Source organism: Somniosus microcephalus, chromosome 3, assembly GCF_052327205.1.
Source record: "Somniosus microcephalus isolate GS21.2 chromosome 3, FLI_Smic_1.0, whole genome shotgun sequence".
Lineage (NCBI taxonomy): Eukaryota > Metazoa > Chordata > Chondrichthyes > Squaliformes > Somniosidae > Somniosus > Somniosus microcephalus.
Genome location: NC_140989.1, coordinates 280876153 through 280893582, shown reverse-complemented (window position 1 = coordinate 280893582; position 17430 = coordinate 280876153). Strand labels below are relative to the sequence as shown.

At 45.6% G+C, this 17430-nt stretch overlaps 1 protein-coding gene across 1 annotated transcript; it reads right to left on the bottom strand.

Annotated features, from left to right (window-relative positions):
- Positions 1-1484: 1484 nt before the first annotated feature.
- LOC147122002 (phosducin-like) lies at positions 1485-15762 on the bottom strand. Its single transcript, XM_085982633.1, has 3 exons — positions 15640-15762; positions 12150-12310; positions 1485-2302 (listed from the first exon to the last, which is right to left on the bottom strand). The coding sequence occupies exons 1-3, from the start codon at positions 15710-15712 to the stop codon at positions 1775-1777; spliced, it is 762 nt and encodes a 253-aa protein (XP_085838759.1). The 5' UTR covers positions 15713-15762; the 3' UTR covers positions 1485-1774.
- Between the last annotated feature and the right edge of the window lie 1668 nt (positions 15763-17430).

The window sequence follows — 17430 nt, the reverse complement described above, 5'->3', positions numbered from 1 at the left end:
CACAGATAACTCCTTAACTCTCTTCTAATCTCCAGTCTGGTGTGAGGCCACATTATCCTTCTTCATCACTTTCAGCATTTTCTTGGAACAAAAAATGATGTATTTAAAAATAAAAGCTCAGGCATATATTGCTGAAAGTATCACCTTTATTAAATTACTGTTTGTATTCAGAGACCCTTAATGTACAAAAAAAAGAAACTTCACAAAAACATTTTCCCTACAAACAGAGCAATAGTTTTGCAGAAATCATATATTTATGCAACAAAAAAATGAAAATCTGTTGGAACAGTACAGTGTGATCATTTGTCACAAAATATTTGATTCTTTTATGACAGATATTTGGTATTATCTTTCGAGAGTGTGGATTTCAAAACTGGGCCTAAGAGAACAGGTAACTGCTAGCTTTGATTGTCTCCAGAACGTGTGAAATGATTCTTGGTTATTTTACTCGATTTTGATTTATTTCAACTTTCTAATACACTGGTATTAAAGCTAAATTGCATGTTCTGTTAAACCACATCCAAATAAGTAATAAAGCTTAAATGATCATTTGATATTCATACAGGTGTGTTCCTACATATTTCTATGAAATAATTTAAAGAAGGACACTGTGTAATAAAACTGGACTATTTCTTACATAGTTAGCATCTGTTCATGGGGTGGGGTGGGGCAGGGGGTGCAGGGAGAGCAGAGCAAAGGCTATACCGAGGTAAAAGTGACCAATACAGTAAAGCCCTCTCAACATCAATTCCTGCCTTTCAATCGTCTTTCCAAATTGCAAGACTTTCCCATTCACCAAATCCAAATTATCATTGATGAGACCAAGAGTTCAGATCAAACTCCTGTAATTTCTCATTCACTGATCCCTGGATCTTCGCTGGTGGCATTTGTGCCAGTTATCCATTCAGAATAACTAAGTCCTGCGTAGATTTTGCACAGCAGCACACAGTGGAATGTGTGCCGTCAAACCCCACAGTCCATCTAAAAGCAAAATGAGGAGAGAACAAACAACTAGTGTCATAATGTACAAGTGCATTGTGAAGCAAAACCTATGTTTAAATTGGGGTTGATCTGCTTGCCCAGGATGTAAAACTGGTTTATGAATAGAATCCACAGGGGGACTGTTGCACCAGACATAATCACGGCCTCAGGAGTCATAACTACCAGGATATAGATGCACTTTATGCACTAGATTTTACAGGTCTTTCTGGATTATTTTTTAATCATTATACTTGATTTTACAATGAAAGCTCCCACAATGACATGGGTTTGAAATCTACAGTTCAAGTGGGGCTAAAAGATGAGTCCAGGTTTACTTACGATCATCTACCTTGCTATGTATCCGTGCTCATGACGGGCTGGGAAAAGTCTTCACTGCCATTACACATCTTAATATCAGCAAAACTACAGTATCTTCTCACCAGCATGCTGTGAATGTTTAGTGGAGTAACAATATTTAAGACTCGATGTGCAATTGACAATAATCTCTTTTTTCGGATATTGGTGACTGAATGGGTATTGGAAAAGGGAAAGTCCGTGCAATACCAGTTAGCACCACTAGCACTGCATGTGTTTTCAAATCCAGATATAGAAGTCTACAAGTGAGATACAGAAGGCAGAAAATTGGTAGTATGCAAATGGTTGTTTTATTGTCCTCATTACACTATATTGAAACTCCTGGAATACCATCACTTGAGATCAAAGCGTGCTTAAGATTAATTTTTTCCTCTATGAAACTGGGCCTGATCTGAGTTGGGCTCCACTGTCACGGTATTTATTCAATATCTACATCACTACCGTCACTGGTGTTTTCACTTGCGGCAAACACTTTTTCTGGCAAGAGGCCATATTCGTTTAAAAAGGATTCAACATCCACCGCAAAGAATTCTTCTCCCAGCTGCTCGGTGATGTGTATGAAGTTGCCGATCAGCTCGCCCGCCTTGTATACCAGTATTGCTGGGAGAACATGGTCAGAGAAGCGGTCACCAGCCCCAGTGTTGGAGGCCTTTATTTTACAGAACTTGACTAAGGGGTACTCCAAAGCAAGACATGTTAAGCAATTAATCAGAGAGTCGCAGCCCTTCACTCCATCCTCGTAAACGAGCACCATCACCGTGGTTTTTTTCAATTCCTTTTCGATCACTTCCAAAAATTGCTCTCCGTTCTCTAGATCATAGACCACGCCAAACTGAGGCCCAAAGCTCAGCTGCTGATGCATCTCCAGCATGCAATGCTTGCAGTACCTACGAAGGCAGGTCTCATCTTCCTTGTCCTGGATCATTTCATATTCCTGCACACTCATCTGTATTTTGGGATTTTTTAAAAGAAAACAATTTTAAGGGTTTTCAATTAGAAAGTTAATCTATCGTGGGAAGGCTAAGCACATGCACTGACATGATTCATTTATTCTGAATTGCCTAAAGCATTGCTGTCCTTCAAAAACTAATGGTGGGAAAATAATCTATCTAACTGTTCTAAGTTTGACTTGCCCAATTAAAGAGTGTGTTGCACATTATTTCCTGCATTTTCCATTTACACGATGTCCAAAGATGAAAAGTTATATAGTAATACAACACATCATTGAGCAGCACCACTATGTCAATCACACTTACAAAAGCAAAAGTTGCACCTTTTCTATCAGACATGGGCATGACGATTATTTCTTGCTAGTTAGTTATTGGCTGAGTCATAATACAATATTTTTTCTACTGCTAATACTGTAACTGTTTACAAAATTGAACTAGTTTTTGCATTGATGCAAATCAGTGTAGTGCCGTGATGTGTAATGCCAGTGTAAAAGGGAAATTCGGGCATTACAATTGAAAGAGCTTTAATTTTCAAAGGTTTCCCAGTGTTCAGAATTGAGGCCTATTCTTTGCCAATGTTATCGTTCTGACTCAGGCCAAAGAGGCAGAAGTAAATTGATGAACATATGTATCACAATTTCATTATCAAGAGCATGCTTGGTGATGTTTGTTAATAACTATAAGGTTGCTGACCTTTGAATGACAAAGTGTGAATGGATAACTGTTGGGAGCTGGAGTGAGAACTTGAGAAACTGAGTTGTACAAATGCGGTCTGTTTCAATTTACTTGAACCCTGCGAGACCAGATTTCACAATGACGGGAACTCCAAATGGTAACATTTTCAACTGGCTAGTCCACTCAAACGTTTGACATTTGGCAACCCAACATGTACTTTGATAGCCTAGGCTACTCCGAATACTACCCCGGTCAATGAGCAGTTCACATGCTGATGGGTGTAAAAAGCTTTAGTCAGTGTGTCAACACTAGAGAAATATTAGGACCAGGATTTATAAAGAGTGAGATGGGTCACAAACCTATTGAAACACGGGGGTAGAGTTTCTGTTTTGGGCGAAACGGGCGAAAATTGCACCCATTTTGAAAAGAGTTTTTTTTCTCCTATTTACGCTCAAACTCATTTGCATGTTGCCAAACGCAAATTTTGCCATGAACCAGTGCAATCGGGCAACGTTATAAAACATAGTTTTCAAAAATATTTTGCTTTAAAAAATATTCCTTGATATATTTAAGAGTGGCAACGCGGCGTAGTTTGATTATTACAGCTGAAAATGGGTTTATCACAAAAATAAGCATTTTAAATCAGAGTGTCTAATCCACCACTCGCGAGTAACCCGATTTTAAATAACTGAAAATGACTTTTTAAAACTATACAGAACCATTTGCTAGCTATATTGGGGTACAGTAGTCAGTTTCTTAGTAAATTAAAAAAAATTATATTCAAGCTCTTTTAAAACATGCCTATTAGTGTCCTTGCGCCCAAAAGAACCAGCTTATTTTTTTTAGAACCTCCTCAAAGGCCCGCAAATGAGTGCAATTAGCGGAAATTCCTGATGGTGATTAATTCATCCTGGAGCCGTGGCCAGTTTTGTGGGTGGGGCCTGCGTCTAGCGTGGTGATTTTTAAACTAGCGCAAAAGATCGCAAAACTTGAGTTGCGCTGAATGCAATTTGCGCTTAAAATTCTGCGATCTTTACGCCGATTTCAGGTGAATTGCACCGAAAAAAACCCAGTGCAACCAAGCGGAAGCTCCAGGCCTGTACAGTATTTATCTTTAAGAGGGAGATGCAGCAAATGAAGTTACATTTTTGGTGTAAAATGAATGAGTTTCACTCCAGGTGAATGACTCTTGTTTGTCTAGCTTTACTGCACTGGTACAATTTTATTGGCTAATCCCTTGCCATTAAATCGTAACTGAAAAATAAAACTGTTATCACATAGAATTACATAACATTACACGGGAACGGTAGCAGAGTGGTTATGTTACTGGGCTAATAATCCAGAGGCCTGGACTAATGATCCAGAGATGTGAGTTCAAATTTCACCATGGCAGCTGGGGAATTTAAAATTTGGAATAAAAAGCTAGTATCAGTAATGGTGATCATGAAACTATCGGATTGTCGTAAAAACCCATCTGGTTCACGAATGTCATTTAGGGAAGGAAGTCTGCTGCCCTTACCTGGTCTGACCTATATGTGACTACAGACCCACAGCAATTTGGTTGACTCTTATCTGCCCTCCTAAATGGCCTAGCAAGCCACTCAGTTGTAACAATCCGCTACGAGGAACAATAATAAGAATAAAACCGGAGGGCCCAGCCGGCATCTGACCACCTGACCAAGGCACTGGCTTCGGACCCAACAAGGGCACACCCAGACCAGTTGAGCCTGCAAACTCCTCCTTACTGAGATCTAGTGTGAGCTGCCCCACAGACTAGTCAAGCAACAGCCTGACATAGTCACACTCACAGAATCATACCTTTCAGCCAATGTCCCAGGCTCCTCCATCACCATCCCTGGGACAGGACATACCTACAGGACGGGGCGGCACAGTGGTATACGGGAGGGAGTGGCCCCGGGAGTCCTCAACATTGACTCCAGACCCCATGAAGTCTCATGGCTTCAGGTCAAGCATGGGCAAGGAAACCTCCTACTGATTACCACCTACCGCCCTCCCTCAGCTGATGAATCAGTACTTTTCCATGTTGAACACCACTTGGAAGAAGCACTGAGGTAGCAAGGGCACAGAAGGTACTCTGGGTGGGGGACTTCAATGTCCATCACCAAGAGTGGCTCGGTAGCACCACTACTGACTGAGCTGGCTGAGTCCTGAAGGATACAGCTGCCAGACTGGGCCTGTGGCAGGTGGTGAGAGAAACTCGTCCTCACCAATCTACCTGTCGCAGATGCATCTGTCTATGACAGTATTGGTAGCAGTGACCACTGCACAGTCCTGTGGAGACGAAGTCCTGCCTTTACACTGAGGACACCCTCCATCATGTTGTGTGGCACTACCACCGTGCTAAATGGGATAGATTCAGAACAGGTCTAGCAACTCAAAACTGGGCATCCATGAGGCGCTGTGGGCCGTCGGCAGCAGCAGAATTGTATTCCACCACAATCTGCAACCTCATGGCTCGGCATATCCCTCACTCTACCACTGCTATCAAGCCAGGGGACCAACCCTGGTTCAATAAGAAGTGCAGAAGAGCATGTCAGGAGCAACACCAGGCGTACCTAAAAATGAGGTGCCAACCTGGGGAAGCTGCAACACAGGACTACATGCATGTTAAAAAGTGGAAGCAACAATTAATAGACAGGAGTAAGCGATCCCACAATCAATGGATCAGATCAAAGTTCTGCAGTCCTGCCACATCCAGTCGTGAACGGTGGTGGACCATTAAACAACTAACTGGCGGAGAAGGCTCCATGAATATCCCCATCCTTAATGATGGTGGAGCCCAGCACTCGAGTGCAAAAGACAAGGCTGAAACGTTTACAACCATCTTCAGGCAGAGGTACCGAGTGGATGATCCATATCAGTATGCTCTTGAGGTCCCCACCATCACAGAAGCCAGTCTTCAGCCAATTCGATTCACTCCACGTGATATCAAGAAATGGCTGTGCACACTGGATACAGCAAAGGCTATGGGCCCCGACAAAATCTCGTACTGAAGACTTGTGCTCCAGAACTAGCCGTGCCTCTAGCCAAGCTGTTCCAGTACAGCTACAACACTGGCATCTATCTGACAATGTGGTAAACTGCCCAGGTATGTCCTGTCCACAAGAAGCACGACAAATCCAATCCGGCCAATTACTGCCCCATCAGCCTACTCTCAATCATTAGCAAAGTGATGGAAGGTATTATCGACAGTGCTATCAAGCGACACTTACTCACCAATCTTCTTCTTAGGCAGTCTCTCGGAACCGAGGATGACTTGCTTCCACACTAAAAATGAGTTCTCAGGTGACTGATGAGTCCAATGCAGGACCTACAGTCTCTGTCACAGGTGGGGCAGACGGTGGTTGAAGGGGCGGGTGGGTGGGGTGCTTGGGTTGACGTGTGCTCCTTCCGCTGTTTGTGCTTGGCTTCCGCTTGCTCCCGGAAAAGAGACTCGAGGTGTTCAGCACCTTCCCGGATGCGTCTCCTCCACTTTGTGCGTTCGTGGTCAAAGCTTCGATGCTGGGGATGTTGGCCTGAGCGAAGACACTGACGTTGGTGCGCCTATCCTGCCAATGGATTTGCAGGATCTTGCGGAGGCAGCGTTGGTGGTACCTCTCCAGTGCTTTGAGGTGCCTGCTGTACATGGTCCATGTCTCTGAAGCATACAGGAGGGCGGGTATCACTACTGCTCTGTAGACCATGAGCTTGGTGCTGGGTTTGAGGTCCTGGTCTTCAAACACTCTCTTCCTCAGGTGACCGAAGGCTGCACTGGCAGACTGAAGGCAGTGTTGGGCTTTGTCATCGTCGTCTGCCCTTGTTGACAGTAGGCTTCCGAGGTATGGAAAGTGGTCCACGTTGTCCAAGGCCTCGTCATGGATTTTGATAATCGGGCAGCAGTACTGTGTGGTGGGGGCAGGTTGGTAGAGGACTTTTGTCTTACGGATGTTTAGTGTAAAGCCCATAATCTCGTACGCTTCGGTGAAGGTGTTGACGATGGTTTGGAGTTCGATCTCAGAGTGTGTGCAGACACAAGCGTCGTCTGCATACTGTAATTCAATGACAGAGGATGGGATGACCTTGGATCTGGACTGGAGGTGATGGAGGTTGAACAGTTTCCCGTTTGTGCTGTAGATTAGCTCCACTTCTGCGGGGAGCTTACTGAGGGTAAGATGGAGCATTGCAGCCAGGAAGATCGAGAAGAGGGTTGGTGTGATGACACAGCCTTGCTTGACCCCGGTCCGTACGTCAATTGGGTCTGTGGTGGATCCATTGGTCAGGATCACGGCTTGCATGTCGTCGTGAAACAGGCAGAGGATGGTGACAAACTTTTGAGAGCAGCCGAATTTGAGGAGGACACACCATAATCCCTCATGGTTGACGGTGTCGAAGGCCTTTGTGAGGTCAAAGAAGGCCATGTACAGCGGTTGGTGCTTTTCCCTGCATTTCTCTTGTAGTTGACGCACGGTGAAGATCATGTCCAATGTGTGCCTTAGTGGGCGGAATCCGCATTGCGACTCTGGGAGGAGCTCTTCAGCCACTGGGAGAAGGCGATTGAGGAGGATTCTTGTGATGACTTTCCCTGTGACAGACAGCAGGGAGACTCCTCTGTAATTACTGCATTCGGACTTGTCACCTTTCTTGAAGATGGTCACGATTACGGCATCTCTGAGATCCCCTGGCATGCTCTCCTCCTTCCAAATAAGAGAAATGAGTTCACGTATTCGTGTCAATTGTGCTTCTCCACCATGTTTTAGCACCTCGGCAGGGATTCCATCTGCTCCTGAGGCCTTGTTGTTCTTCAGTTGTCGGATGGCCTTTTCCACCTCATGCCGGGCTGGGGTTGTGCTGAGGTGGTGGCGGGTAGCATGCTGCGGGATGGAGTTGAGGGCACTTGCGTCGAAGACAGAGTCTCCGAGACAGAGACTGAGACTCACCAATAACCTGCACACCAATGCCCAGTTTGGGTTCTGCCAGGACCATTACCTCTCCAGACCTCATCACAACCTTGGTCCAAACAGAGACAAAAGAGCTGAATTCCAGAGGTGAGGTGAGAGTGACTGCCCTTGACATCAAGGCAGCATTTATAGGAACATAGGAACAGGAGTAGGCCATTCAGCCCCTCGAGCCAGTTCCGCCATTCAATGAGATCATGGCTGATCTGCGACGTAACTCCATATACCTGCCTTTGGCCCATATCCCTTAAAGCCTTTGGTTAACAAAAAGCTATCAATCTCAGATTTAAAATTAACAATTGATCTAACATCAATTGCTGTTTGCGGAAGAGAGTTGCCAAACTTCTACCACCCTTTGTGTGTAGAAGTGTTTCCTAATTTCACTCCTGAACGGTCTGGCTCTAATTTTTAGATGATGCCCCCTCGTTCTAGAATCCCCAAACAGCGGAAATAGTTTATCTCTATCTACCCTATCTGTTCCCCTTAATATCTTGAAAATTTTGATCAGATCACCCCTTAACCTTTTAAATTCTAGAGAATACAAACCTAATTTGTGTAATCTCTCCTCAAAACTTAAGCCTTGAAGTCCAGGTATCATTCTGGTAAACCTACACTGTGTAAGGATCAGTAACATGTCATTCTAGAATGGTACACTAGGTGGAGCTGTATGTTTAGTAGTGGGCTACCCACAAGGCAGTAGTCAAGATGGATGCTGTAGACTAGTCCACATGGCTGAATAAATGACTAGCACAAGCTAGCTGTTCATAATGAAAACGTCTATTTATTTATGAACATAACATGGTACCAGGATTGGTAATATCTGCTGAATATTGTGAAACGCGACATGGAGAATTTGAAGCCACCGGAGGGTTTGAAACTCACGGGGAATGTCGACTGCAATTGGTGGACTTTCAAACAACAATTCGAACTCTACATTGCCGCCACGGGTTCAGTACGAAGCCAGACGCAAGGAAAATAGCGTTACTGCTCACGATTGCAGGCCCGCAGGTGATAGAGGTATTTAATACGTTTGTATTTGATCAAGAGGAGGACAGAGAAAAAATGGACAATATGCTAAAGAAGTTTGATACACATTGTTCTCCCAAAAAGAACGAGACTTATGAGAGGTACGTGTTCCATTCACGGACACAGCAGCAAAATGAGACTTTTGATAGCTTTGTGACCGATCTGAAACTGAAAGCACAGACATGTAATTTCTCTGAACTGAAATCATCCATGATTCGTGACCAGATTGTGTTTGGTATTCATGATAAAAAAGTCAGGGAACGTTTGTTGAGAGAAACCAAACTAACATTGGAGGATGCTGTGAAAATATGCCATGCCAGTGAACTAGCTCAGCAGCACGCAAAGACTTTCAGTGAAATTAATAATGATGCGACTGTAATGAGTGACTGTGCTGCTGTCGGTGCTGTGTCCTACGAGGGGAAGAAACATGGGCAGAACAGAAATGCAAAGCAATCGGAGGATGGAATTTTTAATTGTAAACGCTGTGGGTACCAGCACCAGTCAAGAAAATGCCCAGCGTTTGGGAAAATGTGCACAAAATGTAATGGAAAGAATCACTTTGCCAAACAATGCTTTTCAAAAGTAAAAACAAAGAAAGGGCAACAAGTCAATGTGATTGAGGACACTGATTTAAGTGAGACATTTTTTGTAGGAATGGTGTCATGTGACAATATAGAAAAGGATACAGAAAATGTGAAGCCCTCAGGAATGGACAATGCTGAATATAAAGTTAATGCAGTAAAAGAGGACAAATGGATAATGCCACTGCAGGTAAATGGAGCATTAGTTACATTGAAACTAGATACTGGGGCAAAAGCAAACTTAATCAGTATGAGTGACATTAAAAATATGAAAAAGCCCAAAATACAGAAAAAGTCAGTACTACTGAAGAACTGTAATGGACAGAAAAAAAATAGCTTAGGTGTATGCAGACTTAAAGTGACAGTCAAAGGCAAAGTGCATCATCTCATGTTTTCTGTTGTGGCTGAAGGACTTGATTCACTACTAGGTGACAAAGCTTGTGAGGACTTAGAACTGGTCAAGAGAGTCTACCGTATAAACTGTGCCATAAGCAGACCAGGTGACTCAGTGGATTCTGTAGTGAGTAATTTCCAGGATGTGTTCAAAGGATTTGGAGTTCTACCATTCACTTATAAGATCCAGCTAAAGGAGGATGCTCAGCCAGTGGTACATGCTCCACGGAGAGTTCCAGCACCCCAGCACCGAATTGGCTGAAGAACGGCTTCTGTGATGGTGGGGACCTCGGGAGTAGGCTGATATGGATCATCCACTCGGCACTTCTGGCTGAAGTTGGTTGCAAATGCTTCAGCCTTATCATTTGCACTCACGTGGTGGGCTCCACCATCATTGAGGATGGGGATATTCTTGGAGCCTCCTCCTCCCGTTAGTTGTTTAATGGTCCACCACCATTCATGACTGGATGTGGCAGGACTGCAGAGCTTTGACCTGATCCGTTGATTGTGGGATTGCTTAGCCCTGCTATATCATGGAGCTTCTGCTTTTTAGCATGCATGTAGTCCTGTGTTTCAGCTTCCCCAGGTTGGCACCTCATTTTTAGTTACGCCTGGTGCTGCTCCTGGCATGCTCTTCTACACTCGTTGTTGAACCAGGGTTGGTCCCCTGGCTTGGTGGTAATGGTAGAGTGAGGGATATGCCGGGCCATGAGATTACAAATTGTGGTGGAATACAATTCTGCTGCTGCTGATGGCCCACAGCGCCTCATGGATGCCCAGTTTTGAGCTGCTAGGTCTGTTCTTAATCTATGCCACACAACATGAGGGTGTTCTCAGTGTGAAGACGGGACATCATCTCCACAATGACTGTGCGGTGGTCACTGCTACCTATACTGTCATGGACAGATGCATCTGCGACAGGTAGATTGGGGAGGATGAGGCCAAGTAGGTTATTCCCTCTTGTTGGTTCACTCACCACCTGTCACAGGCCCAGCCTGGCAGTTATGTCCTTCAGGAAAACTGTAAAAACTCCAGTCCCTTTTCTCCCTTCGCTACTTCTTCCTGCCAGATTATTTGGGGATAGTTGAAATCTCCCATGATTATTATTCTATGCCTGCTACTCACCTCATAGATTTGTCTATATATTTCTTCCTCCAATCCCCTTCCACTATTTGGTGATCTATACTGTTAGTGTGATGGATCCCTTCTTATCTCTTAACTCAATCCATATTGATTATGTATATATCTTAATGCTAGGTACCTGTATATCCTTTTTTCAACTTCCATTATAATGGCCTAGAAATTCAGTGCCCTTAGCGCCGATTTTGCGGCGCTAGAGGGCCTAGCGCTGCAATTGGCGCCGGCGCCTAAATTGCCTGGGGCCCTTCCGCCGCGGTAGACCGGTAGCGCTGCGCCGGCACCGATGACGTCATCGGTGTGCGCAGCGTCCCGGTTGCCATAGTAACCCGCCCGAACTGGGAAATTGACTTGCGGCCGCCTCGCCTGTGGCAGCCGCAAGCAACGTTCTGGCAGAGGTGCCTTGCACAAGTTTGCGCCGGCGCATTAAAGGCCCCGCGGCGGCCGGCTGCTTTCCCGCCGCCCGCCTGGCCGCAGCTCACTCGCCGGACTTCCCCCCCCCCCCCCACCCCGGAACAGAAGCAAGCCCGGCACTTGTCCGAGGTGCCGGGCTCATTTTTAAAACGATTTTCGCGGGCCGCGGCCGGGTGCAGGCAGCTCCTCCTTAAGGGAAGGAGGAGGCCTGCACTTCCCGAACCTGCCGCACCGCAGCGGGCGCCGCAGCGCCAGAATAGCGCCGAAATTCAGCGCGTAGCGCCAGTTTTCAGGCACAAACAGCTCTCAGCAGCGCCGGCAGCCGTTTGGGCGCAGAACTATTGAATTTTGGGCCCGACCAGCGCGACTTAGCTCCGGCACTATCTTCCGGCGCTAAAGCCCTGGCTGCGCCAAAACTCAATTTCTAGGCCATTATCTTTAACTAGTACAGCTACTCCACCTCCCCATCTTCCTTCCCTTTCCTTCCTAAATGTGTTATATCCTGCAAAATGTATTTGCCAATTGTCTTCTCTACGTAACCATGTTTCAGTCATCCCTACTATATCTGGATCCTCTCCATAAATTATTGCCTCCAGTTCATCCATTTTGTTTTGAATACTACATATATTGCTGTACTTATTGTCTTGCTTGTTTTGGCTTACCTTACGACTGAATTTCTCACGTGTTTCTTTGTCCTCCTGACTGAGAGATTGGTATGGTGATGACAGTTGTCTAAGGAGTTGCCTTTTGTTTGAAGGAGTAGTTTCATGGTCCTTGCTCTCCAGCTTAAACTTTCTCCAGTCATTTATCACCCCTTTCGGACCTGGAAACACAACTGTTGGGTTTAATGTTACTCCTTCCATCCATGTGCACACTACAGATCAACTAAATAACATAGCTCCAACGTAAAAAATACATCGAATTTTACAGCACAGGAACTGGCCATTTGGCCCATCAGGTCTATGCTGGTGTTTATGCTCCACACGAGCCTCCTCCCACCTTACCTCATCTCACCCTATCAACATATCCTGCTATTCCTTTCTCCCTCGTACTTACGTCAACATAACCTCTGGTGCCTATGTACTGATCTTTCTTTATTGTAGATAAAGGGCCGAATCCTCAGTGCAGGACATCACCAAGGGTTGAAGAGAGCAAGGGTAAAGGTGAGATAAAGCTTGAGTTTTAAAAACCTGTAGATGCAGGGTGTCCAAACTACCGCCTGCAGGCCACATGCTATCCACAAGCCCTGACTATTAGTCCGCCAAACCTGAGTGACTCAGTCTCTTTTTGCTCTTGTATTTTGTTTGTCACTTGCTCCCCATGTCGGAGCAAAAGGTCTGAAGTCAAAGCTGCTTTCTGATTGGTGGATAATTCCTAAATCTGAAAACCCAAAGTCTGCTAGTATTGGCAGCTTAAATTAGATGTAAATTAACGGGACTTACATTTTAATGGCTCAGTACTCCATAGTATATAGTTAAGTGGCCCAGAAAGATAAAATAGTTTGGGCACATGCTGTAGATTGGAAGAAGGAAGGAAAGACTGGGGAGGATAAGGAATACCATTATTTTAAGGTCTTGGGAAAGAACGAGTAAGAACTATTCAATTAACAATAGGATAAACATTTGGTTAGCAATGGGACTATGGTTACGACCTAATATCATATAATAACCGTTATATTTTGTGTACTGAAACGGCTCTTACCAAGGTCACAAATGATATCCTAATTGACTGTGACAAAGGTAAAAAATCCCTCCTTGTCCTTCTCAACCTGTCTGCAGTCTTTGACACGGTTGACCACACAATTCTGCTCCACGCCTCTCCACCATCATCCAGCTGGATGGGACTGCACTCGCCTGGTTCCAGTGCTATCTTTCCAGCTATAGCCATAGAATCACCTGCAATGGTTTCTCTTCCCACTCCCTCTGGAGTCCCCCAAGGATCTATCCTTGGTCCCCTCTTATTTCTCATCTACATGCTGCCCCACCGTGACATCATCCGACAACAAAATGTGAGTTTTCACATGTATGCTGATGATACCCAGCTCTATCTCTCCTCCACCTCTCTCGAACCTTTCACTGTCTCTATACTATCAGATTGCTTGTCGGACATCCAGCACTGGATGAGCAGAAATTTCCTCCAATTAAATATTGGGAAGACCGAAGCTATTGTCTTCAGTCCCCATCACAAACTTTGTTCCCTTATCATCAATTCCATCTCTCTCCCTGGCAACTGTCTGAGGCTGACCCAGTCTGTTTGCAACCTTGGTGTTATATCTGACCATGTGTTCAGCTTCCTACCTCATATCCACGCCATCACCAAGACTGTCCATTTCCACCTCCGTAACATCGCCCGTCTCCGCCCCTGCCTCAGCTTATCTTTTGCTGAAACCCACATCCATGCCTTTGTTACCTCTAGATTTAACTATTCCAACTCACTTCTGGCTGCCCTTCCTAGTTCTACCCTCTACAAACTTGAGGTCATCCAAAACTCTGCTGCCCATGTCCTAACTCGCACCAAACCCTGCTCACCCATCTCCCCTATGCTCGTTGACCTACATTGGCTCCCGGTTCAGCAACGCCACGATTTAAAAATTCACATCCTTGTTTTCACATCCCTCCATGGCCTTGCCCCTCCTTATCTCTGTAATCTCCTCTAGCCCTACAATCCCTCGAGAGCTCTACACTCCTCCAATTCTGGCCTCTTGAACATCCCCGATTTTAATCGCTCCAGCATTGGTGGCCATGCCTTCAGCTACCTCGGCCCGAAGCTCTGGAATTCCCTCCCTAAACCTCTCCGCCTCTCTTTCCTCCTATAAGACACCTTAAAATCTATCTCTTTGACCAAGCTTTTGGTCATCTGCCCTAAAAACTCTTTTATATGGCTCAGTGTCAAATTTTGTTTTGATAATGCTTCTGTGAAGCGCCTTGGGACACTTTACTATGTTAAAGACACTGGCCTAGAAATTGGGTTTAGGCCCGCCAGCTGTTTCGCGCCGGAAATTCTGCGCCTGCCGCGGAGCCAGTTGTGCCCGCCCCAAATTCAGTTTCAGCACCCCAAAGCGGAGCCGGGCGCTAGGACAGGGTGTGCCCGCCCCGCTTGGGGCGCTGAAACTGAATTTCAGCGCTCCCGGTCCCGCTGCGCCACCCGAAGCGGTGCGGCAGGCAGCTATACTGCAGGCCTCCCCCTTTTCTTAAGGGGGAGGTGCCTGCAACGGCCGGAGCCCCATTCCAATTGCCGGCAAAAGAGCCCGGCACAACAGAGAAGTGCCGGGCTCCAGGGAAACCAGCCGGCAATGGCCCGGGGCGGGGGGGGGGAGGAGGCCGGGGAAGGAGGTGCGGGCAGGCGGCCACCGAAAAAGCGGCCGGCCGCACCTCCGCCTTAACTAACGCCACTAAGGCTGCAGCACGGCCAGGTTTCCAAAACGTTGTTAGCGGCCGCCAGGGAAGAGGCGGCCGCTACTGAAGATGGGGATGGGCGTTGTTTCGGCCGGTACCGGGGCGCTGCGCACACCGATGACGTCATCGGTGCCGGCGCAGCGCTACCGGCTTTCGCCGATTTAAAGGCCCACCTAATTTCGGCGGCGGCGCAACTTCAGGCGCAACCCACTCTTGCGCCCCTAAATGGGCGCAAACCCAAGGGAATTTCTAGGCCACTATATAATTTGTTGTTTACAGTATTTTAGCTTATTTCCACATTCTTTAGATTATGTTCATGTAGAAATCCTGGCACTTACTCCTTCAGGAACAAAGGAGATCATGTGAGAGTGCTTGATAAAGCCAGTAACTGAAATAAACTGTTCTTTGTTCGTTCCCTGGGCACACTCTGAATTCATGTAAGCGAAAACACTCTCTGGAACATAAGAGATTTAGGACTCACCTACGGGAGTAGCCTGAAACATGGAAGTCAAAAATATCTTGAGTAAAGAAATTCCCCAAAAAAACACACGTACTCAGCTCTCTCCTTAACTATTCAGAAACAAACCATAAGGAAATGTGTAAGAGTGGTTTTGCCTGTGATTTGTACCTCCCTTCCTCAGGGGGAGCACTTGGCCGCAGTTTAAATAAGGAACTCTTGGGCCTCAACACACCCTTGATCACTTTGTGACATGATCTGTTGGTACAGCAGTGTATTTTGCAACTCTTATTTGATTACCTGTGTTTGTAGCTGACAATTCATGATTTGAATCAGATTCCACATCTTCATCCCAGCTTTGTCCACGGTTCATTCTGGATAGGTATGCAATGAAAGGTATCTGAAAATGGGAAACCAGCAAGATAAGATAAGGTTTGGACTTTAGGTGTGTCTGGGTGTAATGTGGCAAATTGCAAATTATTACTTATGGTTCCTTTATAAAATGCTTTACAGCTGTTGTTTGTGATTTAAGGTTGTTGTTTTGTTCCTAAAAAAAAAAAACATTTTATAAGTAAGCACCACAGAAGGTGGATGGGAATCTCTAATAGTAGAGTGTTAGAATTCCAGGGCATTGTGGGCGAGAAAAAACAGATTCATTTGAACTACTCCACCATCACTTGGCAAGATTTTCTAGTTTTTGGGCAGGCCCCAAGATGGAACACTGTTTGACACTAGGCAGAGGAAGGTCTAGTCCTGCCCTGCAGGCCTGCGCCACACTTGGTCAGTCAAGGAGTAGCGAATTCTGCATCTTAGACAATCTTAGTATTCCAATTGAAGGATTAAACATGGTATTTGGAGCAGGGTTTTCATCAAGAACGTTATATACTTTACTTCATTAATGGCCTTCACGGAAGGAAACCTGCCACTTCTGTTGGATCCGTGATTCTTAGAGTATGATGTTTTCCAATAACTACACGGAGGCTGTAACTTAACAATCAACAGGTGTTTACTGGAGAAGGGTAGTCTAAAGACTGGCAGTACAGAGGCATGCTCAAGGCTTATATACAGGTGTGGTCACTGCCGGTACTACAGTATACAGGAGCTGTAAAAGTAGTTCTCTCTTAAAGGTACATACACTACAATTCCTCCCCTTTTAGATTAGCAGTACCCATAATATTCAAATAACAATTAACACTTTAACATGCACATTAAACAGAAATAGTCCATTTATAGATTCAGTCTTTGGGGCGGCTTCCTGATCCTTTCTGGATAGCGCCTTTCCTGAGGTTCTTGTTCTTGGTGCGGAGGCGATTCTGGCCCCCTTTCGTCGGTTAGTTCATCAGTTTCCACTGCTACTGTTTGAGGTAGTGACCACACCTGTATATAAGCCTTGAGCATGCCTCTGTACTGTCGGGTTCATGCCCAGGTACGCGAGACATGGGGTTGACTCGTTCCTGTGACGCTAAGATCTGATCGACGTGGCGTCTCACACTGTTCTCCCCGACATCCACGGTGTACATTAATGGCCCCTGCCGTGTGAATATCGTTCCGGGTTGCCATTTCTCTGTTCGGTAGTCACGGGCCAAGACTGGTTGTCCTACATTGAAGCTCCTTGTCGGCTTCTCATTGATGTGCTGGAATTGTTTATCCTCAACATTTCTTCGCACATTTGGTCTGAGCAAATCCTGACGAGATCTCAACCTTCGGTTAAAGAACATCATGGCCGGGGTCTGGTTGGTAACTGCATGTGTCGCATTTCTGTAAGCTAACAGGAAATTGTCCACCTTATGCTGTAGTGGAATTTCATCATCGCACATGGCCTTTATCGCCTTTTTAAAGGTTTGTACGAACCTCTCAGCCAATCCATTTGTGGCTGGATGATACGGGGCGGATGTGTAATGCCTTACCCCATTCCTTCTCATAAATTTCCGAAACTCTTCGGACACAAACTGTGGTCCATTATCAGAGCAAATCTGCTCTGGCAAGCCGTTCCTGGCAAATATGGTGCGTAGGACTGCAATTGTTTTCTCTGTAGTGGTTGAGGACATTTTTATCACCTCAGGCCATTTCGAGTGCGCATCCACTGCTATT